Source organism: Bos javanicus, chromosome 6 (assembly GCF_032452875.1).
Source record: "Bos javanicus breed banteng chromosome 6, ARS-OSU_banteng_1.0, whole genome shotgun sequence".
NCBI classification, from domain to species: domain Eukaryota; kingdom Metazoa; phylum Chordata; class Mammalia; order Artiodactyla; family Bovidae; genus Bos; species Bos javanicus.
In genome coordinates, this window is record NC_083873.1 from 72,651,402 (window position 1) to 72,677,693 (window position 26,292).

The following is a 26,292-nucleotide window of genomic DNA, read 5'->3' on the forward strand; positions in this document are numbered from 1 at the left end:
CAGACCTTAATTGGAGCCTTTATGGGCGGGGCTTCGTGTGGGACGCAGAGTATTCTGGGTACGCCGGAGACGGAAACTACTTCGCCTCGCTTTGCGGTGGTCGGTGGCAGCTACGCGCCTTCCTGTGTGTGATTTCTGGATTGAGGGGCTCGGGAACCGTTTGCCAAGATGTACGACGCGGACGAGGGTAGGTGACCAGTCAGGGCACTCCTCGGCGACACATTTACGGGGGGGAAACGTGGGGAGTTGGACGAATGAAGGAATGCGGCCCCCTCCCCGGCCTGCCCCACCACATCCCCAGTCGTTTCCCCACAGCCCCAGGCCGGATCCGAGATTTTGAGAGGCGGAGGGTGCAGGGAACGTAGCCTGTATGATCTCGGTCAGGGGGACTTTTGTTCTCTTGATTGAATCTGACGCTCCCTTCCCGTATTGAAAGTAGCCTGCAGAACCATACGACAGGTACAGTTGTTTTGATTTCGTCTGAAGCACAGCTCCTTTTCAAATTTACGTTAAGGCCAGAGGTAGTGGATTTGTTGAATAGTTTTTGAGCGACGGCCTGTGCCAAACATTGTGCTAGGTTCTGGTAATACCCCGGGGACAAAGAATATAGTTTCTGTATATGTGTGTGTGTTGGGGGGGAGGCAGGGTTTGATCCAGTTTGGCATTTCTTCATGTTGCTATATGCCTAAGTAAATTACCTTAAAAGGTGATATTTACATTTCCTCTTACCACGATATGACACAGTTTTCAATGGTATGCATTTTACTGAACAGGAACGCTATGTCTTTTTTTCTTTTTACATGTAGAAATCTTAGTCATGAATAGTGTATTTTCTTTGTATATTTTTAATGCTCCCTCTTCCATTCTCCACAACTCCTTTTTCAGAGTTCATTTTCTTCTAGCTCCCAACCTTCTGGTTGCCCCTCACTCTTCTGTTCCTTTGCTTACTTCATGGAGAAAATAGAAGCAGAAACTTAAGGTCTGCTGTTGAAACTTGTGTCTCATTTTTATCTTGGATCTAGAAATTTATTAGTATCATTGTATTCTTGTTCTATCTGCGAAAAAAATTCAAAAAAAATCTTAGCTTAATTTTTTAGTAGGTGATATATTCTCATTTCTCACAAGCTAGAAGACATGAAAAATGTTAAAAGGGATAAATGATCAATAAATATAAAACTAACTTGATTATTACGGCTCCTTTTCCAGCCTTATTAGCTTCTCCTGTGTGCTTGTGATAATAACATCTAGTGTGTCATCAAAGCTAGAAATCTCTAAGCTGTTTTAGATACCTTAGTTTTTTTACCCCGCCAGGACAAGGAGGAACAGGGCCTGACCCTGCAGGTCCATGATGCCTCATCCCTTAGTTTCAACACCAGGCTGAAGTGGTTTGCCATATCCTTCATCAGTGGCATCTTCTTCTGCATCCTTGGAACTGGATTGCTGTGTCTCCCTGGAGGCATAAAGATTTTTGCAGTGTTTTATACCTTTGGAAATACTGCTGCCTTAGCCAGTACATGCTTTTCAATGGGACCTGTGAAACAACTGAAGAAAATGTTTGAAACAATGAGATTGCTTGCAACAGTTATGCTTTTGTGTTTCGTGCTCAACCTGTGTGCTGCTCTTTGGTGGCATGAGAAGGGACTGGCTGTATTATTCTGCAGATTGCAGCTCCTGTCGATGACCTGGAATAGTTTGTCATACATCCCATATGCAAGGGGTGCAGTAATTAAATGCTGTTCTTCTCTCCTGAGCTGAAAACTCTTTGATAAGAAGGAGACTGTTTGAAAAGACCTTTTGAAAGTCGATGTTCTGTTTTTGGCCTTTTCCTGTTACAGCGATCACTCCAGAACAACTGCACTGATCATCTAAGAGCATTTTGTATACTGATAAAACTACATACCTATTAAACTGTTAAGTGCTTGTGACAGTAAATTCATTATGTGCCATTAATACGCCTTTTCAGAGACAAGGATATTTTAATCATTGCCAATTGTAAATGATTTTTAGCCAGTTTTTAAATCTTTTCTAAACAGCATTTGATATGTAAATATTTAAGGATAAACCTATACTGCAAGATATGATCAACTTTTTTGGTGGCTTTTACGTGTTTACATTTTAAAAATATCTTTTTAAAATAAAAAGATGTTTTATTTAAAATAAATAAATAAAAATAAAAATATTTTTAAAATAAAAACTTTAAATGTGAAAGTTTTACTTTAAGCTAAGCATTGCTTTATTGTATGTAATAAAAAATAATGTAGAAATCTTCATAATTTCAAAATAAACCCACACTTGGAAAAAAATTAAAAAAAAAAAAAAAAAGATGAGACTAATATTAGGACCGGTGCACACTGATTTTTCAAATGCCCCATTGCACACATGACTGTTGCTGCATGACTACCCCAAAATTTGGCTACTTAGAAATTATTTTGAATTGAATGGGCTAGGAATTTGGGCAGAGCATAGTAGGAATGGCTTGACTGTTGCCTGATGCTGGTGGTTGGCAGACACAAAGGCTGGATATTGACAGCTGGGGATTGTGATCTGGAGTGTTTACTCACACTCTGCTTTCAGTGCATCTGGCATCTAACCTAGAAAAATTCAAGGACTAGGATTGCTGACTGGAACATCTCTGAGTGGCTTCTCTGTTTAGGCTTTCTCACTTAAGTATACCAGCCTTAGAGTAGTAGGTCTTCTTAATCACAGCTCCAAATGTAAGTATTTCAGCAAACAAGGTGGAATTGCATTGCTTTTCCTGATCTAAAGCTTCTAAAATTGTGTAACATTGGTTCAACTGTATTCTCTTTAGTTATGGGAGATTCAAAAACCTATCTAGAATCAAGGGGAAGAAGCATTGACCAACCTCCCCCGCCCTTATATCTTGATGATAGGAGTGTTAAAATCACTTTATAAAAGAATATGTAAAATGGAAGATACAGTGTGGCCACCTTTGGAAAATAGAGGCTGTCATCCCTGTCCATGTATGAAGTGTTGCTGTAATAGACACTGCACCTTAACATATTGCCCAGCTATTGGAATCCTTTGCTGACTCCTACGTCTTAGCCTTATCTCTGACTTTGGATCAGAGGACTGTCAGCTTGCTATTAGTTATTATAATATATTTAGCTGTTAATAAGAGTTACATGAGCTTTCTGAAGAGGATGGAACAGTTATAAATTCCTATGACTATGACTTGTACTGAACCTTTCTCATGAGACCTCTTTGTGAATTGGGAGAATACCTATGTGACATAGACTCGTGTATATATACATACATTCATACATTATTTCATTACAATTCAAGTAATGATTGAGATTTTACAGAAATGGGGTAAAGCAATTGCTTTTTATTTAGTACCGATAAATGTGTTTCTGCTACCTCCCATGATAGGAGTGAGATGTGAGCTATGATAGGAGTGAGATGTGAGCTAGTAGTATTTATTGCAAGTAAGAATGATTTTTTTTTTTTTTTTTGCAGATATGCAATATGATGAAGATGATGATGAAATCACCCCAGATTTATGGCAAGAGGCTTGCTGGATTGTAATTAGGTAATGTTTTAGATCAAACTGAAAAAGTTTTAAAAGGCACTGTAAACCATACAGTGATTTCCTGCTTATTCTTTGCTTGAAAATTAGATGTTTTTTGTGAATAGGCTTCAAGAGTGCTGGCTTGTTATTTATTTAAGTATCTAACTTTAATTTGCAAGGTATTTTGATTTATAGGAAAATTATGCAAGAATTCATGTATATACTTCACCTAGATTCCGTAAAGGTTAACTTTATTGCTATGTTTGCCTTATTCTTTATCTGTCTGCATTTTTTTCTGAAATGTTTGAGACTTAGTGACTTACCTAGGAATATTCTTTCATATAATCATAATCTAAGTTGTTAAAATAAGGAAATTAATTAATACAGTAATCTTATTTTTTTTTTTTTTACAGTAATCTTATTTAACTTAGAGACCTTACCCAGATTTTGCTGGTGTCCCACTAAAGTTGTTTGGAACAAAACAAAAATTTTCTGATCCTGGATCCAACATAAGATCATATATTACATTTTTTCATGACTTATTCTTTTGTCTCCTATAACCTAGGACAGTTCCTTAGTCTTCCTCTTTTTTTGGGGGGGCGGTTCTGAAACCCACTATCTCTTCAAAGCGTCCCATGGCCTCACTTTTTTTTTTTTTTTTGACCTTGACATTTTTGAAGAATACAGGCTGATTACTTTGTAGACTGCCCCTCAGTTTGGGTTTGTCTGATGCTCATAGTTAGGTGCTTACTTTTGGTAACAATGATGTTCTGCTCTCAGTGCATTATATCAGATGGCATATGATGCCTGTTTGTTACATTACTGGTGCTGTTAATTTGATTCCTTGGTTTTCTCACTGTTTTAAATCGATAAAGTTATAACAGGTTGTATTTCAACCCACATTCCCATCCAAGTCTAAGTGTAATTAAACTGTTAGTAAAACTGAGCAGGAAGCCTTACATATAGATAAGACAAATAACTTTTAAGTAGTTAAGTCACCTCTTGCTATGTTAGGATGTAAAATGCTACAATTCTCCTCTCTTACCAAAGTGACCGTTGCTTTATATATGGTAATATGATGATGCCTCAGCCTCTTCCCTTTTGAAGAATACATGCTTCTAGATTCTGCTAGTTGTGTTTGGAGTAAAACTGAAGCTTTGCTGAAGATTGTTTTGTTAAAAATGTGTTGAGTTTATGGGATGTAAGTATGTATTTGTTTTTCCTATTAAACGTGGACTATAAACTTCATACTGAGACATTTACATCTTCTGTGATTTTTAGTATTAAACACCAAGAGACATTTTACTAGGAAACAGTAACCAGCTAGATGTTTGGAGGATGCCTGTATTTGGTGATCGCCAGGGAGAAAGAATGTTTTGACCTTAGCCAAAAAAATAGTTGTCAACTTATGTGGCAGATTGCTGAAGGATTAAATACACTATTTAACAAGTCCATGCATTTAATGTTTCTTACAGAATAAAGTGTTGTTTGATTTTTACATTTTAATTGCTTATAGGTACTTTAACTATGGTGAGACGATGTTTTGTTTTTCCACTATTTGATATCAAGTGATCTTCCCAGGCTTGTGAATGTGATAATACTTAATGTCATAGTGACTTTAGTAAGATGACTTCTTGTACATCAGTCATGGTAGTTGTTATTTAGTCACTGTGTCTGACTCTTTTGTGACCCCATGGACTATAGCCTGCCAGGTTCCTTCTATACATGAGATTTCCCAGGTAAGAATACTGGAGTGGTTTGCCATTTCTTCTCCAGAGGATCTTTTTGATCAAGGGAATGAACCGACATCTCCTGCATTGGCAGGTGGATTCTTCACAACTGAATCTGGGAATTCAGGGAAGCCCATCATAGTAGTAGATACCATAAATAAGAACTACTCATAAATAAGAACTATAGGTGTTTAAAGGGTGGCATTCTAATGAGGTACTGTTCTGATGATTTGGGGAAAAGTAGCTATGGTTCAGCTTCCTGGGAGGATGAAACTTGTCCTTAGTTTTTAAAAAGATTTTTAATTGTAAATTGTCCATAAAACCATTGTTGTTTACTTTTACAGCTAGTGCCTTCTATGTGTCTCTTATATACAATGGCTGACCCAAATGGTTGTGAGAAATTTCTTTCCTGTTAGCTCACAGTCTCTACTGAAGGAAATTACCTTCACAATTCTATAAATATGTACTTACTTTTATTTATTTATTTGGCTGTACCAGGTCTTAGTTGTGGCATGCGGGAATTTTTAATTTTGGCCCACGAACTGTTAGTTGTGGCATGTGGGACCTAGTTCCCTGATGGTGGATCAAAACTAGCCCCTGCATTGGGAGCATGGAGTCTTAGCCACTGGACCACCAAGGAAGTCTCTGCCTCCATCATTCTTAAAGCTGTACCTTATATATGGGTGATTGTTACTGTGTTCTCTGCCATAGAGAACTTCTGATATTGGTAGCCATGGGTGACTGAATCAGGGTGGGACCCAAAGCCAACGAATCTATAGGCTGTCCAGCCATCTGTGAGATGATTTCCTGATGTGGTAACGGGAAGCTGATGGTCTGTTGGGCTATGCATGGTGCTCAGAAAATTGGTGTGAGATGAGGGAGCTAGTTAATAAGCAAAAGGGGCCAGAAGCTAGGTCCAGCTATGCAGCTCTTCCTGTGTGGTGGTGAGGGGAAAGAGTCTTCTTACAAATAGTAAGTTGTTTCTTTTTGAGCCTCTGTCCTTCATTAGGGCTTTCACTGTTTGATTTCTGTGTCTATACCACTAACTCTGATCTCTCAACCTTGCTCCATTTTTAATGATCAGTCATTTGCTAAGTATTTTCACTTAAATGACTTTGCCTCATTTTACCTTTAACATATACAGAATAAGATAATCTTTAACCTAAAATTGAAATTCTTAACATGCTATATTTTAGTCATTGACATCATCATCTTTCTTATTAAAATTAAAGTTCTTATTTTTATCTTTTTTTTTCCATGCTTTTTTTTTGTTATATAAGTTTCAGGTGTACAGCGTTATAGTTCAACATCTAAATATACCACAGAGGGATCACTGCCACAGTCTAGTTATCATCCATCATTTGTATCACCATACGTTTTACTCCCTTCACCCATTTCACCTATAACACTAACCGCCTTCTCTCTCTGGTAACCTCTTATCTGTTCTCTATGTCTGTGAGGTTTTTTTCTTTTGTCTGTCTGTTGTTTTGGGTTTGGGTTTTTTCCTTTTTTTTTTTAAGATTCCACATATGAGTGAAATCATGTGCTATCTGTTTTTCTCTTATTTATTTCTCTTAGCGTAATATTCTCATGGCCCATCCATGTTAACATTTTTCTCTTTGACTATACATTTTCTTTAGTTTCAAGAAATGTTTCAAAGAGATTGGATAAAGTTTATAAGGGATATTTATAAGTTAGGGCTTCCTTATAGTTCTTACGTTGTGTTTTAGTACTTTTACCCACAAGTATAAGTCTCATTTCCCCAGACTTAACAATAAGTTCTACAAAGAAAGTGTTCCTACTCTCATCCCCTTTTTAGATACATGATAGTATTTTATATAGTGATGGATAAGAGTAATTTCTATTTCATGATTAATATTTGTTGAATTTAATGATAATGAAAATGGGGAAGTATGCTAGAAAACATCAGTGAGTTGTAACTGATTGTAAACTCATGTTTTCGCAGTTCCTATTTTGATGAGAAAGGTTTGGTGAGACAACAGCTGGATTCTTTTGATGAGTTTATTCAGATGTCTGTTCAAAGAATTGTGGAAGATGCTCCACCTATAGACCTACAAGCTGAAGCTCAGCATGCTAGTGGAGAAGTTGAAGAACCGGTAAGATGGTTACTTTAATAAAGTAACATAAATGTATTGATTCAAAATTTCAATCCTTTTCTCACCTGGCTTAAAGGTTAAAAAAGAAAATAGGTGTTTTCTGTAGTGTACTTAAAACAGTTTCTATCAGCTCCTGATTTATTCTTACTAATGGAGAGATGCATTTTTGCAAGTAATGCAGAACTGTTAATTCTTATACAGATAGTAGGTATTTAATAGGAAGAGGAATCTCAAGAGATATGATGAGCTCCTAAGAGAAGCAAGCCAGAAATAGTCATATTACTTCAGAAAATCCTCCTTTTGTCTTTCCAAGTGTAAGGAATTGAAAGAAAAAGTAGGTGAAGAACTTCCGCCTTGATTATTTGTTGCATGAAATACATTATTATATCAATATAAGAGATAAGGGAAAATCACCCAAATATATCAGCTCTTTTAATTTTTCTAAATTCATTTGTAGTCTTTTTTTTTTTTTTTTAACACATGCATGTTTTCAGCATTGTTAAAATCATAGCAGGGCTATCATTTTAGAATCTAGTTTTAAGTGAGTGATTGTAAAGAAGTGTGTATGTAGTCGAAAACAATGACTGTCCCTAGTTTTTTTCTTAATTTATTTTTAATTGGAGGATAATTGCTTTACAGTGTTGTTGGTTTCTGCCATACAGCAACATAAATCAGCCATAGGTATACATATTTCCCTCCCGCATGAACTTTCTTCCCACCCCAGTTTTTTTTTTTTTTTTTAAGCACTATTTGTTTATTGGCTGCGTGGGTTGGGGGATCTCAATTTCCCCCACCAGGGATCAAACCCAGGCCATGGCAGGGAAAGCCCAGAATCCTAGCCACTAAGCCACCAGGGAATTGCATGTTCCTAGTTTTTGAGTAGAGAGACAGCTTGATCGGTTTTGAGGGACAGGGAAAACTAAAAACCAAAACTAGGTAGAAAAGAAGTAGAAGTAGACAGAGGGAGAGATTATTATTTCCTGCCAGATCAGTCCCTCTTCTCTGTAGCTTGTCTCATGAGGGCTGGTAAAAGTTTAGGTGGAGATACTCCATAGACTTTGCTCTTAAGAACAAAAATAATTGACTCTTCTGGCACTGTGTTGGAAAAACAGGTATAAAATGTCTTTTTTTTTTTAATGTATGGCATTTTTTTATATATGGTCTTTTCAAAATGAGAGATAACAATATAGCATATTCAGAGTTCCAAAATAAGTACTATGGAAGGAAGAGATCTCAAGCTTTGGTATCAGAGCTTAGTGAAAAAGACGGGAGGGAGTTAAGCGGACCATGAAGGGCATTTGTCATAGTAGAGAAAAGATATTTAATCATTTCAGCAAAAGATCCTTCATGAATTTGGCTTGTGGTTGGAATGGAGGGACCACTGTAGTCAGTATATTGTTTTTGACTTGATCTCTTTTCGATAGTGGAAGATAAGATGGAACTAGGTTTTCATATGCTTGGATGTCATTGGCTATCATAGGAAATTGTGGAAAGACTGTCAAAGAATGTATATAAAGCATTATTTTTAAAAGGTTGCTTTGGAAATGGTGTTTACTGGGAATGGCAAGAGACTAGAGTCAGATACAAATTTTGAAATAGCTTAAGTTTCAGATAATAATGCCCTAAACTAAGGTGATAGTGGAAATGAGTAGTTGGATGACTTAATTCCTTTTGTTTCATTATCACCAGTAGTTCTTTTTGCTCTTTGCCTACTCCAGCTTGGGGAACTTGGGTATTAATGATTTTCCTTTAGTGATCTGCTTAGTTCCATCTTTTCCTTTTCTGAGGTTTGATTTAGAGAGAAATTCTGTATCCATTTAACTCTGAAAAGTTCTCATGGATCTTGTTTTATTGGGTAGCAGATATTTAATTGAAAATTTTTCTTTCTCTTTTCTTTTCTTTTTTTAACTGTGAAATAAGCTATAGTCACCCGTGGTTGGAAATTCTCATTTCTTTATGTAGAATAGTAATTAGGATTTTATGTTGTTGTTTTCTTTTTATTCCTCTTTGCACACAGTATTGTAAGAAGGTGGCTGTCATACTGATTCCATACATCTCTTACACAGAAATGCCCCCTCAAGGATTCCCAGTTATCTGCCCATGGGAATTGGCAGTTAGTGAATGGGGCAGAATGCTAAGTCTCAGGAAGTTTTCTTGAGACATTTTTGTGGGAAGTTTTGGGTCAAAGGGAGAGATGAAACTCAAAAATGAGCGTTCCATCCTTCATCTTCCTGGGGAAATTCTAATCCCAAAGGTTTTCTGAAGAAGGGCACCTCTCTCGGTGACCTCGGGATGGGTGGTGCTCAGACCTACTGCCTGGATTAGGTTGAGGCAGAAGAGGACAGCATTAAGCAGCAGAGTTCACAGACCCAAGGCAGAGAATTGAAAAGCCAGGATCAGGGTAAAAAAAAAATTCAGCTGTGTTTGAAATATAGAATTTTGTAGACCGTCTTCGATAAAATTTAAATCACTGCTTCCATGCTGTCCTTTCCTATGTTCCCAGTATTTTTTTCAAGACTAGAGGTCTGGGCAGTAAGAAGAAATAGGGGAAAATACCTAGACTTGAAATGCCACTCCCCATCCCCACTTATTCTGTACAAAAGAATTCTCTCTCCCTCCCCTTGCTGTTGGGATGAAGGCTGTGTAGAGGCAAAAGGAGGAAAGCCCTCAGCACGTTCCTTCTCCTGCTTTGAAGTTTAGTTGCATCACAAGGCACAGAAGTGGAGGAGAAAATACAGGCTCTAGGAGAGCGTGGGAGCATAATCCAGTCAAAGAAGAAAGAGGGTGCTTCCCCTGCCTTGTGTCAGATGTGCTCAGAGCTTTCCTTCCAGTACTGACAGAGAGGAGTGAGAAGGAAGGGGAAGCGTGTACAGGTTGGGGTGAGGGTGGGGCACCTACAGACATGATGGAGTCTTAATCCCTGTGACCCCAAGATGATCCTGCAAGCATCACTTGAGGGACTGGATGAGAAGTCACCCAGGAGCTCTTCTTGGATTTTTTGAGAAAGTGAAGAGCCAGCTCAGCATTCAGAAAACTAAGATCACGGCATCTGGTCCCATCATTTCATGGGAAATAGATGGGGAAACAGTGGAAACAGTGTCAGACTTTATTTTTCTGGGCTCTAAAATCACCACAGATGGTGATTGCAGCCATGAAATTAAAAGATGCTTACTCCTTGGAAGAAAAGTTATGACCATCGTAGACAGTATATTAAAAAGCAGAGACATTACTTTGCCAACGAAGGTCCATCTAGTCAAGGCTGTGGTTTTTCCAGTGGTCATGTATGGATGTGAGAGTTGGATTATAAAGAAAGCTGAGCGCCAAACAATTGATGCTTTTGAACTGTGGTGTTGGAGAAGACTCTTGAGAATCCCTTGGACTGCAAGGAGATCCAACCAGTCCATCCTAAAGGAGATCAGTCCTGGGTGTTCATTGGAAGGACTGATGTTGAAGCTGAAACTCCAATACTTTGGCCACCTGATGCGAAGAGCTGACTCATTGGAAAAGACCCTGATGCTGGGAAAGATTGAGGGCAGGAGGAGAGGGGGACGACAGAGGATGAGATGGTTGGATGGCATCACCAACTCAATGGACATGGGTTTGGGTGGACTCCGGGAGTTGATGATGGACAGGGAGGCCTGGCGTGCTGCACTTCATGGGGTTGCAGAGTCGGACATAACTGAACTGAAAAGCCAGGAATGGTGGTCTTCACTGGAGTGACTGCTGGATCTTCTCTTGGCTGACTGCAGCACCTGATATTTGATCTGCTCCTTAATGCCACCGGGTGTACCACTTTATGGGAATTACTGTCTCGGATCACCCCTGCATCTATGATTTCTTCCACAACCGAGAAGAATGTTCACCAGCAGAGCTTGCTTTCTACATTTTCCCTCAGCATCTGATCTCAATTAGTTGAAGAAGCAGTTCAAAACAGCCATGAACTTCAGCTCATTTTTATAGGAGCTGCCAATCATACAGAAATAGAGATTGATACAGCTTTTGTATACCACTTTCAGGCTTTCTAAAAGGGCAGCTTCACTGTCAATCCTATGGGTCTTGTTGAAAATATTCTTCTCAAAGGCCTTTTGCTTCTTGATGCTGGTATAGGTGTCATTGTACGTGGCAAAAAGTTGATCTTCATTGTCCAGAATAAAGATGTCTTTGACCAGTATACAGGAAGGGTTCCAAAATCAGCACCTCCATTTTGCCCTGCGACTGGTGCTGACATCTTCTGTTATGTGTAATTGAAGAGTTAGGTTTACTTTTTCCCATGTCCTGTTGATTAGTTTAAAACACGTTTCTAATTGTATGAATTTATCTTTTCTTTGTTTTCCGGTAACTTTGTTAACCTAACCTCAGCTAAGGAGAGGGCACATGAAGCAGCTGTACAGATCATTAATGCAAATCCATTTTAGTTGTTTGACATGAATTCAGAGCATATGATATATGCTTAGTCTTTACAGTCTCTTTTTGTCTTCCATCTTAAGAGAGTGATGAAGTATAAAACTTGATGTCTATGGAATATGGATAGTGACTATGGAGAGTCACTATTTTAGTAAGGTGGATTAACTTTGGCATTTTCTACAGTCGAGCTGTTTCTACTCAAAATATTAATGTTGATTAAAACTGAATCATTAAATTTTTTATGGAAAAAATTATTTACTTTTTTCCATGGTTTTTGTTTCATTTTAGCCAAGATATTTGCTGAAGTTTGAACAGATTTACCTGTCCAAGCCCACCCATTGGGAAAGAGATGGTGCTCCATCACCAATGATGCCAAATGAGGCCAGATTAAGAAATCTCACGTAAGAACCCATGTTTCTTTTCCAGCAGCTAATTTTGAAATAAAATTCAGAAAATAAAATTTTGGCCAGTTGAGAGTTTTAGCAAATACCTTACTATTAACTTGTGATCTACTTTTATTTTCAAAGGTACTCTGCTCCACTTTATGTTGACATAACAAAAACAGTCATTAAAGAAGGTGAAGAACAACTTCAGACGCAGCATCAGAAAACTTTTATAGGAAAAATTCCAATTATGTTGCGTTCAACTTACTGCCTATTGAATGGCTTAACTGATCGTGATCTTTGTGAGTTAAATGAATGCCCCTTGGATCCTGGTGGCTACTTCATTATTAATGGATCAGAAAAGGTATAATAGCATTATGTATAAAAAATAACAAATGATCATTAAGCTCATGAAAGTTGAAATTAAAAAGTAAATTTTGTGTAATAATCTGGAAGTAGCAGTTGAATTATTAGGCAGGTGACAGCTGAATTTATATTAAACCAAAACTTTGTTTAGCTATGTATAATATACACTAGAAATTTCGACAGTTTGAGCTTAATATGTTGCAGTTAAGTGTTTATGCAAAATGGAATATGTAAAGTTTAAGAACTGTTATTTCAATGAGCTTGTACAGTCAGATTAAATTAAGATGCAGCTTTCACTGTTCTTTGTAATTCAAAGACCTTGTGTGTTTTATGGCTATAACTTTTATTGTCCATGTAGGTTCTGATTGCTCAAGAGAAAATGGCAACAAACACAGTCTATGTGTTTGCCAAAAAGGATTCCAAATATGCCTACACAGGAGAGTGTAGATCATGTCTGGAGAATTCTTCTCGACCCACCAGCACTATCTGGGTTAGCATGCTGGCGAGAGGAGGACAGGTATGGAATATTACATGATATTGTTTGGGTTTATTCCTTCTAATCTAGTTCTGTAAGTTACCAGGCTGCATGCTTTGTCAAAAAGTTTTTCTGGAACATATTATCAGTGTTGTATGAAAGGCACTTTCAGTTCAGTTCAGTCGCTCAGTTGTGTCCGACTCTTTGCGACCCCATGAATTGCAGCACGCCAGGCCTCCATGTCCATCACCAACTCCCAGAGTTCACTCAAACTCATGTCCTTTGAATCAGTGATGCCATCCAGCCACCTCATCCTCTGTCGTCCCCTTCTCCTCCTGCCCCCAATCCCTCCCAGCACCAGAGTCTTTTCCAATGAATCAACTCTTTGCATGAGGTGGCCAAAGTATTGGAGTTTCAGCTTCAGCATCATTCCTTCTAAAGAACACCCAGGACTGATCTCCTTTAGAATGGACTGATTGGATCTCCTGCAGTCCAAGGGACTCTCAAGAGTCTTCTCCAACACCACAGTTCAAAAGCATCAATTGTTTGGTGCTCAGCTTTCTTCACAGTCCAGCTCTCACAGCCATACATGACCATTGGAAAAACCATAGCCTTGACTAGACGGACCTTTGTTGGCAAAGTAATGTCTCTGCTTTTGAATATACTGTCTAGGTTGGTCATAACTTTCCTTCCAAGGAGTAAATGTCTTTTAATTTCGTGGCTGCAGTCACCATCTGCAGTGATTTTGGAGCCCCCAAAAATAAAGTCTGACACTGTTTCCACTGTTTCCCCATCTATTTCCCATGAAATGATGGGACCAGATGCCATGATCTTTGTTTTCTGAATGTTGAGCTTTAAGCCAACTTTTTCACTCTCCTCTTTCACTTTCATCAAGAGGCTTTTTAGTTCCTCTTCACTTTCTGCCATAAGGGTGGTGTCATCTGCATATCTGAGGTTATTGATATTTCTCCTGGCAATCTTGATTCCAGCTTGTGCTTCCTCTGGCCCAGCATTTCTCATGATGTAATCTGCATATAAGGTAAATAAGCAGAGTGACAAATTTGGAACCAGTCTGTTCCATGTCCAGTTCTAACTGTTGCTTCCTGACCTGTATACAGGTTTCTCAAGAGGCAGGTCAGGTGGTCTGATATTCCCATCTCTTTCAGAATTTTCCACAGTTTGTTGTGATCCACACAGTCAAAGGCTTTGGCATAGTCAGTAAAGCAGAAATAGATGTTTTTCTGGAACTCTCTTCCTTTTTCCATGATCCAACTTTGTTATTTATTAATACTTATTGCTGTGTAACAGATTACTCCAGTAGCAACATTTATCATGTCACAGTTTCTGGATGTGGATTAGCTGGGTCCTCTGGTCACAAGGCTGCAATCAAGGTTTTTGGGCCACAGTCATTATAAGGCTCATTTTTGTGGTTGTTGGCAAGATTCAGTTCCTTGCCACGTGGTGCCCCTCCATATAGCCCCTGACAACATGGCAACTTGCTTGTCACAGTAATTGAGCAGAGCCATAGAGCATATGAACAACATGGAAATTGCCATCTTTTATGCCTTAATCTCAAAAGCAACATCCTTTCGTTTTTGCCATGTTCTTTTTGTTAGGTGCAATTCAGCACATCCAGTCTATTCTCCAGGGGGACCACACAAGGCAGTAACAGAGGCAGAGATCATTGAGCGCCATCAAGAAGCCACCCAGCATAGGCATGTTACTTACGATAATGTAATCTAACAATAGCATTTCTTGACTATAGCTGTGTGCCAACTATGTTACTTAGGTTACTTGATTTAATTTTCACGGTTCTCCTGGAAATTTGTTGTAACTAATTTCGTGTATATTTTTATTTGTTAAAATTTTTAATGTAAGTCATATATGCACATTAAAGTGGTTCAGAAAAGTACAAAAAGTAGTCTTCCTTTGACCTCCAAATCTCTTTCCTCAGAAGCAGCTACTTTTGATAATTTCTCATGAGACCATTCAGAAATAGTCTTAATTCAAAAACAGTGTTTGCACCTTGCTGGTATCTTTTAAAAACAAGTTTAGATCAGCAGTTTTTCATTATTTCTGAGATGTGATACTGCATGTATGGATGTAATATAATTTATTGAGCCATTCCCTTGTGATGGACAGGGAGGCCTGGCGTGCTGCGGTTCACGGGGTCTCAAAGAGTCGGACACGACTGAGCGACTGAACTGAACTTGTGATGGATGTTTAGGTTTCCAGTCTTGTGCTCTTATAAACGCTTCTGCAGAGTGTAATGTCACTTTGATGTTTTATAAAGAAGAACTTGAACAAAGAGGTTTAAGGGCCTCAAGTTAAAAATCCCATGTAGAATAAGTGTTTTAAAGAATTAAGATGGTTTTCTCTTGTGACTGGGGGTAGAATGGAGCCCAGCTACAAGTGTTTGAGAAAGATCCCCAGGTGATTGTGATGTGGATTCTTAATTGATAAGTGTTTGGCCTGGATTATGGAGGCCAGAAGTATAAGGAACACAGTATATTAGGGAGATTATCATGGAAGCTATGGGCAAAATCACTTAATCAGAGACAGAGAAAGGAAAATCATCTAGATTTAGTGATAAAGTTTGATATAACATGAGGATGACTCAAGATTCTATGGTTCTTTCCAGAATTTTCATTTACTCAGTTGAGGAATGGGACTTGGGGACCCATGTTGTTTTATTTAATTCCCTGGAATATTCTCATGTGAAGCCAGAGTTGAAAATCACTAAGCAAAAACATAAGGTCTCTGTCTTATAATCATGAAATAAAATTAAAAGGATAACATTTTAAAGGGAATGAAATGAACAGTTTAGGTGTATGGTCTTTATTTTGTTGACATTTCAATATACATGTATATTTCTGTATAGTTATTTTTAGGGAATTTTGCTCCTGCTTTTTCTGACTGTGGCTTGTGGCTTATAAGATCTTAGTTCCCTAACCAGGGATTGAACCCAGGCCCCAGCAGTGAAAGGGCTAAGTCCTAACCACTGGACTAGCGGGCAACTCCCTCTATGTAGTGTTTTTAACTTTTTAAAATTCACAGATAATTGTTCATAGTGATTCTGTCAACTTGGAAGTTGTGGCTAAAAGGTGTAGCCACCTGCCCATTCCCATACTCTGTATGCTTTTGCCGTGCTCTGTAGTCAAATCTGGCCAAGTGTCGGACACTTGGTATCTCAAAACTCTTTGCATCAACCAAGCTTTGTATAATCATTGCCCAGGGCTTCACTGTTTTGCCTGTTAGGTCCCACAGTAGCTATTTGATAACAATCTGAAACCTTCCCTCACCTCTCTAACTTTACAAATTAGGAAATGGAGTTTAGTTACTTGCCTTGGGCCTTGAGGGTTGCTGACAGACTGAAATTAGTATTCTCAGCCATTGAATTTCCTGTACCTTATTAAGCTCCTCAAGTGTGTGTGCCCCAAAAGAAGACTAGTCAGTCTGCCTGAAGTGGAAACACTGTGGTTATGAGTGTCAATAGCCTATAGGCAGCCATGAAAAAAAAAAAAAGATTGTCTTGTTCTATCCTGAGGTTCAAGATAAAATAGAGAACTTCAAAGAATTGATTTTTAGAGAGAATGTAGTGATGTGAGAAGTACATGGTGTAGGCCTTCTTTTTAAATGTGTTGCATATTTTGAAAAACGTCTATGATGAAACAGGTGGAATAAGTGTTGAAACAACCAAATGGCAGTTGGAGTTGTGAGGGTTGTGGGTACAGGAAAAAGACCAGGATGAAGATTTAGATATCAGTTGTGAAAAGTTGTTACTGAACACTCATGAGATGAAATAAGGTTTCTAAGGAAGGAGGCCTGAAGTAGGAGGAAGAAGACAATAGTTATTAAATGGACCATGATAATATAGGATTATGAGGCCATGAGAAGGTAGAGTTTGATAGTAAAGGAAAGAAATTTGATTAAAATTGAGAAACCAGGTGTTTGTATGCCAGTGAAGGGTGGTGACTTATTTCATTTCTGTATGTAATTAAAGAGAGAAATTGTAAAAGAGAAGTCTATATGAAAGAGACTTTTTTAATATTGAATAATCATTCATATTTGGAGATAGCTCACCAACCAACTCTCAGTTTATTTTTCGTTCTGTTCGTAGCTTTTCCCCACATTTGCCTGTCTATTGTCTCTCTTAGCTTCCCTTTATCTATTTCTTCCAAACTTCCCAATTTTTTTGGTTGGGGGAAAGGACAAAGGGTAGTCTGTGTTTATATTGTTTTGTGGCCAGAGTTTCCAGATACAGTCTTGAGGTATTCTAGAGAATCTTGGCAAACAGAGTAGAGAATGGAAATTCTCTCAGGTCTGAATGACCAGCCTGTCTGTCAAATAAGTAAACCTGTTGCAGTGGTTTTTGAAAACAGCCATAGGACATTCCTTAGAGTATGAGAGGCATGCTTTTTTTGAAATACATACAATGGACATTTATTTGAAATGGTTCTAATGATGTTTATATATGGCTGTAATCTCTGTATTCTCATATTCTAATGATTTTTTTTCCTAGGGTGCAAAAAAGAGTGCTATTGGTCAACGTATTGTGGCAACGCTACCGTATATCAAGCAAGAAGTTCCCATCATTATTGTGTTTAGAGCGTTAGGTTTTGTGTCTGACAGAGATATTTTAGAGCATATTATTTATGATTTTGAAGATCCAGAGATGATGGAAATGGTAATGTGCATGCAAAATGTATTCATAGTGTTTTTCAAGAGATTTAAAGTTACCGACTGTTGTTAATCCTAAAACACAAAAGAAAGCTGCTCTGAAGATCAATTTAGCTGTTGTAAACCCCATTCTATTTACTGTATAGCAAAAGCCTTCAGCCCTGCCTTGACTTCTTTGCCTGACAATTCTATGTAAAATTGACCTGAAAACTAGAGGAAGCCAGAGTTCATTGACAGCATAAGGAAGAAATAGTAATAAGGAAAATCATAAAGGCACACTAGTCTGATGCAGTTTAGTAAGGGGAAAAGAAGAGTTGATATCTTAAAAAAAAAAAAAAAAACAAGTATTTTTAAACCATTTCAAACTTACAGAAAAGTTACAAATAACTCCTATATAGTCTGTGCCTGTATTTAGCAGCTGTTACTTTTGCCACATTTGTTTTAGGATTCTTTTTATCTGTGTATATACATTGTTTTTTTCTGGATCATTTGAAAGTGAGTTTAGGCATCGTGCCCCTTTATTCCTAAATACTTGAGTGTATATTTCATAAGAATCAGGATATTTACTCACATAATCATAGTGCAGTTCTTAAAATTGGTATTTTGTTGTAGTATATACTGTTAACCTGGAGATCTTATTCAAGTTTTTGCCAGAGATATTGATAGTGTCCTTAATGGCATTTTTTTTCCTGGTTCAAAATCCAGTCACTCATCCATTACATGCTGTTTTTAATGTTTGCTTAGTCTCTTTTAATCTTCCCCTGTCTCTTTCTGTTGTTTCATACCACTGAAGTTTTTTGGAGCGGGTAGGCCATTTATTTTATAGAATATCCTTCAAGTTGGATTTTTCTGATATTTCCTCATGATTAGATTCAATTTACGCCATTTCTTGGCAGGACAAATCTAGAGATCATAGTGTGTGCTTCCCAGGGCATCAAGTCAGGAGTCACATGATGTCATTTTGTCCCATCATTGGTAATGTCAACTTCACAGCAGCAGCTGTTAAGTTCTTCCACTGTAAAGTTACTACTTTTATGGGAAGGTTTGTTGAGTCTAGATAAATATGCATTTCCTCATCAACCATCCTTGTCTAAGGAGTACTTGATATTCTTAAAATTGTCCTGAATTATCCAAAGTCTTTAAGACTGCAGAGAAATAAAGTAAAATATAGGCTAAACATTGGTTACAAAGTTAGAAAGTGAAGTACATTTTAGTTATTAGAGTATTTATTGATATGATTACATGACAAAATGGATTCTGTTTAGATTTTACTTTAAGCTTTTGTCAGTAGTTACTTTTTTCCTCTTAATACTTAAAGATAAGTATTTAGATAGTTAAAAGAAAGGATAAACCTCTTAAACCAAGACTGACAGCATTATGACACATTTATTCATTTGAGCTTAGTTTGAGTGTTAAACTTCTCTAAATTGATTTTAGATATTTGAAAGGAACTTTTTTAAGCTATTGTTTATTAAAATGTAAAAAAAAAAAAAACAAACGCAAACCCACTGTGCTCTGTTACAATGGAATTATTTGTATTTTTCTGGAAAGTATGATTGTCCATGCTGATCATTTTTTTCAGAGGTCCCTATATCAATAATGTTTTTAAGTTCTAGGATTTTGTGGTTCCTTGAATTTCTAACAATATTTGCATATTTAGTTAGGGGTTCATAGGGATATTTAACATATTATAAGTTGACAGTTGCCTTATCTTAAAGATAATTTAAAAATTATTTTATTTTAATTAACGGATAGGTTAAACCATCACTCGATGAAGCTTTTGTCATCCAAGAACAGAATGTTGCACTAAATTTCATTGGTTCAAGAGGGGCAAAGCCTGGTGTTACCAAAGAGAAAAGAATTAAATATGCCAAGGAAGTATTACAGAAAGAAATGCTCCCTCATGTTGGCGTCAGTGATTTTTGTGAGACCAAGAAAGCTTATTTCTTGGGGTATGTCGTATTTCATTGTTTTAAGTTCTTTGCCAAGATGTGGTTGAGATGAAGTTTTCCTTAAAGCTGAAAATGTCAAAATTGATGTTTTTAATATATGTTGAAAAAGGAAAGCCTAAACCATGTGCTTTCTCTTTTTCTTTTTTAAAGGTACATGGTTCATAGGTTGCTGCTAGCAGCTTTGGGTAGAAGAGAATTAGATGACAGAGATCACTATGGAAACAAAAGATTGGACCTTGCTGGACCACTACTTGCATTCTTATTTAGAGGGTAAGAGATTATAGAACGATACTGTTACAAGTAGATAAATTTCACTTTAGATTGGTTACGGCACATGGAGGTGCTAAAAAACTGTCTTGGCATGCATAATGGGTACATGTGAAGTTAGCTACATTCTTTGCCAGTTGTGCAGTTTAGTTCTGCTTCATATCTGAGAATTTCAAGATTGTGGGAACGTTTATCACTTGTTAACATTTTCTTTATTCCTCTCCACCATTGCAAAGCATTTGAGAAAGCTCAGTTATTGATTGACTTTCTGAGTGCTGATATTGGAATTTTGTTAGTTCTGCTTTGCAGTTTATAAAAACACAAAAGCTAGAGAGGAAGCAGTGGTTGTGTCAGAATTAAGGTTATACATGATTTTTATTTTATTCTTAATATGTTTTTATATTTACTATAATGAACATATACTATTTCTATAATTGGAAAAACTTACTTGTAAAAATTATGTAGACAATTTAGCACAAAAATGATATTAGCAGTGTTTTGTGCATGTTCTTGTATTTATTGTGTTGTAGATTAGAGTTTTTCAATCTTGTTTTTTACCACCCCACTAAGCACCCTCTTTCGACTATTTTTTCCCTTACTGCTTTGCTTTTGTATGTTTTTGTACTGTATGTACATCTGTGCTTTTTATATAAAAAAGAATAACCCCCCCCCCCCGTCTCAACCACTTTTCGCCTCCTTGTGGGCAACAGTGTCCTTGTTAAAGAATTCATATTACAGACCTTGACAAGTTTAAAACGTTTTATTGGGCAGAATGTTTAAGAATTTGCTTAAAGAAGTACGGATCTATGCCCAGAAGTTCATTGATCGTGGAAAGGATTTTAACTTGGAATTGGCAATTAAAACAAGGATTATATCTGATGGCCTAAAATACTCTTTAGCTACTGGAAACTGGGGTGACCAAAAGAAAGCTCATCAAGCCAGAGCTGGAGTATCTCAGGTAAGGATGTCAACTGTGACTACAGGTTTGGTAAGAAAACATTATGAAACTAATAGAATCTTCATTTATTGAATATAAATTGTTTTCCCTTTTTTTTTTTTTTCTTGGTTAGATATAAAAGCACTTGGAGGCTTTTGAATTATGAAAGTGAAAATTTTCTTAAGTTAGCTGTTAGCATTACTAAGAGATTTTAAAGTTTTGACTCTCATCAAGATATTTAATAAATTCACATAGGTTCTTAGGAGGTGAAACAGTCTATGTTCATGAAATTTTTGTCTTAAAAGTTCCATATTAGAAACTGATACTCAGGGGATAAATTATTTTGTGTAATGTAATACTTCTAAACTGATTTCTGTATGTTGCCCTGTTTTATGTACAGTGATTGCAGTAAGTACTCTCAGAATGATTAATGGGGGAAACATTTTACAAAAATGTCTCACCAGGTGTTTTTATTTGTTTTTTGTAATTACTTTTCATATGAGATTTAAAACTTACCATGTACATGTTTAGCTTTATGGAAGGGATCTCCCCCTCATTTGCTTTTTTTTTTTTTTTAAAACAAGCCTATACCAGTATCACCTGATTAATTTGGCATTCAGACATGAACTTTAACCTCTTAATTCCTGGAAGTCTAAGTATCTTAAGAATTATGGAAGGATGCTCATAACCCAGTTAAATTTCTAGTTTCTTTTAGTTTAGTAAGGATTTGTTGACTCTAGTTGGTGTTTGTGATGCTGGGTTCACAGGTTGATTCCAGCCCTCAAGGAGCTCACCATCTATTAGAGGAAACATTTGTCCTTATATATCTCACTATGCCTTGAGCTGAATTACGATAAATGCCATCCTGCCAGTTGAGTTCAGTTCCTGGGTTTTAAGATGTGCCAATAGCTCTGTCACACATTGGATCTGCAAAGAATGAATAAAACATGATCCCTGATCTTTAGTAGCTTACAGTATGTACTCATAGATGGAAACAGATATTACAGCATGGTACAGGGAGTATTAAATGAGAGCTATGCATGCTTGCTCTGTGGGGATGCTGGAGAAAGGTATATAGCACTGCCTGAGAGTGTGAACAGAAATGTTTTCTTTAGGAGGTGGCATGTGAGCTGGGTCTTGAAGGGTAGTTGAGAAATAGCCCAAGCCTTGGAGGAGGGCAGAACCGATAGCTCATAGGAAAACTGGAGAAAATTTCTTAATATCCTGAACAAAGGGACAGAGGGAGAAAAGGGCTCATGTATGTGGGAGGAGCTAGATCATTCTGCTACTGCTGCTAAGTCACTTCAGTTGTATCCAATAGACGGCAGCCCACCAGGCTCCCCCGTCCCTGGGATTCTCCAGGCAAGAACACTGGAGTGGGTTGCCATTTCCTTCTCCAATGCATGAAAGTGAAAAGTGAAAGTGAAGCTGCTCAGTCGTGCCCAACTCCTAGTGACTCCATGGACTGCAGCCCACCAGGCTCCTCCGTCCATGGATTTTCCAGGCAAGAGTACTAGAGTGGGGTGCCATTGCCTTCTCCGCTAGATCATTCTAGTGTTTTCAAATCAAAGTGGGAGAGTTAGAAATGTGGGGTTGGAGAGGGGAGCGTGGGAACAGCTTGTAGAGGGGCATTCATTTTTGCTTTTTAGGTAGCTTCACAGTAAATGTCATTGTGGAGAAAAGATTTGAGAAGGGCATAGTTGGTGGCAGAAAGATTGTTGCAACAGGCTCAGTGAGAAATGGTTAGAGCCTTCAGTAGAACAGTTCTATGGAGGTAGAGAGTGGAGTCAGATTTGAGAAATATTAGGAAGTTTGTGATTAGATGAATGATGGAAAACTATAGAACAGAGAAAAGAAAACAGTTCTTCTTGGAGGTGATCAGATGTCTTCTATAGAAGTGGTAGAATTTCACCAAGCAGAGCAGAATGGGGAGTGCATTCCATCCTGTGGCAGTTGTGGAGGTGAGAAGTGTTCGGCAGTGTGGATGGAGTACAGCAGTTCTGAGGACTATAGTAGGGGAAGGTTGTCTGGGACTTCATTGAAAAGAGCTTCAGTGTCATGCTCCTTTAGCTGGTGGGGAACTGTCTAATATTTTTTAATTCAGTGAGTGATGTGAACTTACCTATATCTGTGTTTTAATAATTCTGGTAACTGAGCAGAGTAGATTGGAGAGGACATTGCAGGGACTTAGGAGCTAATGATAGTAGTACAGGTTAAGAGGTGAGGAGCTGGTTTTTTGCTGTGACATTGGGAATGGACGGTTTAGTTTTTTCGGGAAGTTGGGAAATAGAGTTGACAGGATATGTTTATTGATGCGTGAAAGGAGGAAGTCAGAGACAAAGATGATATGAGATTTCTAGGTTGGGAGATAAAGGGAGGGGTGACACCATTAACCATGATAGGAGATTTAGGAAGAGGAAGGAGGATGGATTGTTGTAGGTGTGGGGAAAGAGGTGATGTGTTATTAGGTACATTGAGATTGTGTTGATTACTTTATATCTCTCTAAATATTACCGTACTTACACAAGTATTACCTTGCTTAGTGTTCTGTAAATATTGAATCTCTGTGTTGGGTTCAGAGGCCTCAACCTGGAAAAAGTTCTGGGATGGGTTAGTGATGTTTGCTATGGTCTAAGGAATGAGAGTTGGTAGCATATAACACTTAGTGGCTGATGTTTGCTAAGTACTGTTCTAGGTACTGGGATACAACGAAGAACAAATCAAGTTAAAAAAACCCCACTACCATCCAAATGTTTGGAGATAGGCCATAAAACATTTATGTGGCATGTTAGAACTATATGTCATACATTTGCCATCCTTGCTGTAAGGGTCAGTTAAGTTACAAGAGTGAACAGAATTATCCAGGGCAGATTGGAGAAAGGAAGGATGGAAACTGTTGGACACTGAGTGGATTATATGTGAAAAATATGATTTTGCCTCATTTTAGTATTTGCCAAAAATACGATAGTGTAACAGAAATGCCCAAGCTCTATAAAGATTTGTTATTGTTTTCTAGGTATTAAATCGCCTGACTTTTGCATCTACTCTTTCTCACCTGCGTCGTTTAAATTCTCCCATTGGTAGAGATGGCAAACTAGCAAAACCTAGACAATTGCATAATACATTATGGGGAATGGTGTGTCCTGCTGAGACCCCAGAGGTAATACATTAGAATTTACGTTTAAGACAAAAAGTACAAGAATTATCATGTAGAGTATAATTACTTTTATAAGTAACTTTTAATTTTATTTAATTATTTAAGTATAGTATAGAACTAATATTATAATTTTGTTTTTAGGAAGTAAGAATATATTCTGAAATCAAATTGGAGGGGAAGTGTGGGAAAGAATTTTGCAAGGCATGTTAAATCAGTATGAGTAATATGTACTTTATTTATTCCAAGGGCCATGCTGTAGGACTTGTGAAGAATTTAGCCCTGATGGCTTATATTTCAGTTGGATCTCAACCTTCTCCAATTTTGGAATTTTTAGAAGAATGGAGTATGGAAAATTTAGAAGAAATTTCTCCTGCAGCTATTGCTGAGTGTGTATAGATGCAATTAAAAAAAGAAACTTGTTAATTTTTGGTTATAGCTTATTACAAAGTTACTAAGTACAAAATACTTTTGGTTTTCTATTTTAGTGCAACCAAGATTTTTGTTAATGGCTGTTGGGTTGGAATACATAAAGATCCTGAACAACTTATGAACACACTCCGGAAGTTGCGGCGTCAGATGGACATCATTGTGTCTGAAGTAAGAATCTTTAACTATTTAAGAGGACATGATCTCTGGGATTTCTGAACGAGGCATAAGGCTAAATGAAAGTTGTCTTTACATTGATATCTTTCTTGAACTGGTGTCCTTTGAATTTTAAAGTGCGTTGTCAAAAGTCTAGATAATGTTTTGAGTTAGATTTAATAATAAGGTATTGTTTACTTTAATGCCTTAGATATATGCATCTAAAGTTTTGACATGTAATTTATTACTAAATTATATTTTGGAATTCAGATTACATTTTAAAGTGTATTCTTTTGAGAATCTTTTTGTGAAGCTGACAGTGCTTTTAAAGAAGGAATGATCATCTCTGATAACTTCCTTTGTTGGAATCCAGAGATTGATTCTTGAAATGCGATACACTTCTATTAGATTCTTTCATGTTTAGGTGGATGTTGAAGTGCTCTGGGTATAGGATTTTGTTTTTTAATCATCAAAATACCAAATGAACTTTATTCCTCCCCAAAATACGGCTTTTGCTTTCAGTGTAATACATTGAGGGCTGGGCTCAGGCTTTTTTTTTTATTTTCCCAAATCTGCACCTTTGGGTCTTTCTGGGTGAAAGTGGATTTGGAGAGAAACTAACACACTTAAGCTGGCCACCTGTCTACCTAGCAAAGCAGAGAATCAAGGTTTGGCTGCTCCAAGTCTTCCTCTAGCAGGCAGACTCTGGGTTTTGAGCCAGGGGTATTCAGGGCTTGAAGTCAGGAGCAGCTTGCTTTACTTGAGGGCAGCGGGCAGAGAGAGAGAAAGCCCAAGAACCAGCATTGTGTTTTTTATGATTGAGAATTTTGTTAATGCCATTTGTTTCTGTTGAGGTTTGCTGTGGTCTCTAGGATAAAATTTAAGTTCTTCATGCTGTTTAGGCCTCTTTACCTTTCCATGGGCCTTTTCCCTCAATCTGAAATGATTGTGCTCCCTGTCCCATGCCTCCTCAAAAACGGGTAATAGGGAGAAGGTGTTTTTTACTTTTTTTTCTAAGATAAATCTCACTAATTCTGAAAAACTCTAGTATTAACTCTTGTCTTCTTCAGGATACTTTACCTGACCCCCCAGTTTGATTTAGATCAGAGGTTGGCAAACGTTTTCTTTAAAGGAGCAGATATTAAATATTTTAGTCTTTGTTCACCTTACAGTGTCTGTTGTGTATTCAGCTGTGCTGTTGTAGTGAAAAGTAGCCGTAGACAGTACACAAATCAATATAACTATTTTTTCAAAAAAATAGATGGCAGGTAAGGGCAGATTTGATCTGTTGGGCTCTTCACTGAGCCCCTGATTTAGACCTATCTCTGTGACTATATATAGCATATTTTCCTTGAATAAGTTATGACAAAATGCATATACCAGATAGTAACTATTGATTTATGTGCCTGCTTCTCTCACTATACTGTTAACGTCTCAGAGGCAAGGAATGTGTCTTAATATGACTTTGTATTTTCAGTTCTGCGTGTGGTGCCTGATATGTAGTGTCTGACAGTGAGTGAGTGAGTGAACTGTAAATCGGCCCTGTGTCCTTGAACTGGGCTGTTTAATCTCCTATTGTGGAATGTTGTTAGGAGCCTCTTAGTAGGAGAATTGTATATATTTTTTAGGAGTCTAGTAGTTTTTCTTTTCCTTTATGTTTTCTGATAACCAGAGGTTCTCATCTTATCCATTTATAACTTTAGCTTTGTGTTG

At 37.4% G+C, this 26,292-nt stretch overlaps 1 protein-coding gene and 1 pseudogene across 1 annotated transcript in view; one reads left to right on the forward strand and one right to left on the reverse strand.

Moving 5' to 3' along the window:
• The first annotated feature begins 37 nt into the window (after positions 1 to 37).
• Positions 38 to 26,292, forward strand: part of POLR2B (RNA polymerase II subunit B) — a 45,215-nt gene continuing 18,960 nt past the window's right edge. Inside the window, exons 1-13 of the mRNA XM_061420267.1 lie at positions 38 to 187; positions 3,478 to 3,550; positions 7,226 to 7,376; positions 12,069 to 12,181; positions 12,308 to 12,527; positions 12,888 to 13,046; positions 17,527 to 17,691; positions 19,440 to 19,636; positions 19,787 to 19,906; positions 20,675 to 20,861; positions 23,857 to 24,000; positions 24,244 to 24,383; positions 24,483 to 24,594. Of these exons, the coding sequence (XP_061276251.1) occupies positions 169 to 187; positions 3,478 to 3,550; positions 7,226 to 7,376; positions 12,069 to 12,181; positions 12,308 to 12,527; positions 12,888 to 13,046; positions 17,527 to 17,691; positions 19,440 to 19,636; positions 19,787 to 19,906; positions 20,675 to 20,861; positions 23,857 to 24,000; positions 24,244 to 24,383; positions 24,483 to 24,594 (1,800 nt within the window). The 5' untranslated portion in view covers positions 38 to 168. The remainder of the gene's footprint in view (positions 188 to 3,477; positions 3,551 to 7,225; positions 7,377 to 12,068; positions 12,182 to 12,307; positions 12,528 to 12,887; positions 13,047 to 17,526; positions 17,692 to 19,439; positions 19,637 to 19,786; positions 19,907 to 20,674; positions 20,862 to 23,856; positions 24,001 to 24,243; positions 24,384 to 24,482; positions 24,595 to 26,292) is intronic.
• Positions 10,667 to 12,074, reverse strand: LOC133249591 (coatomer subunit zeta-1-like; annotated as a pseudogene).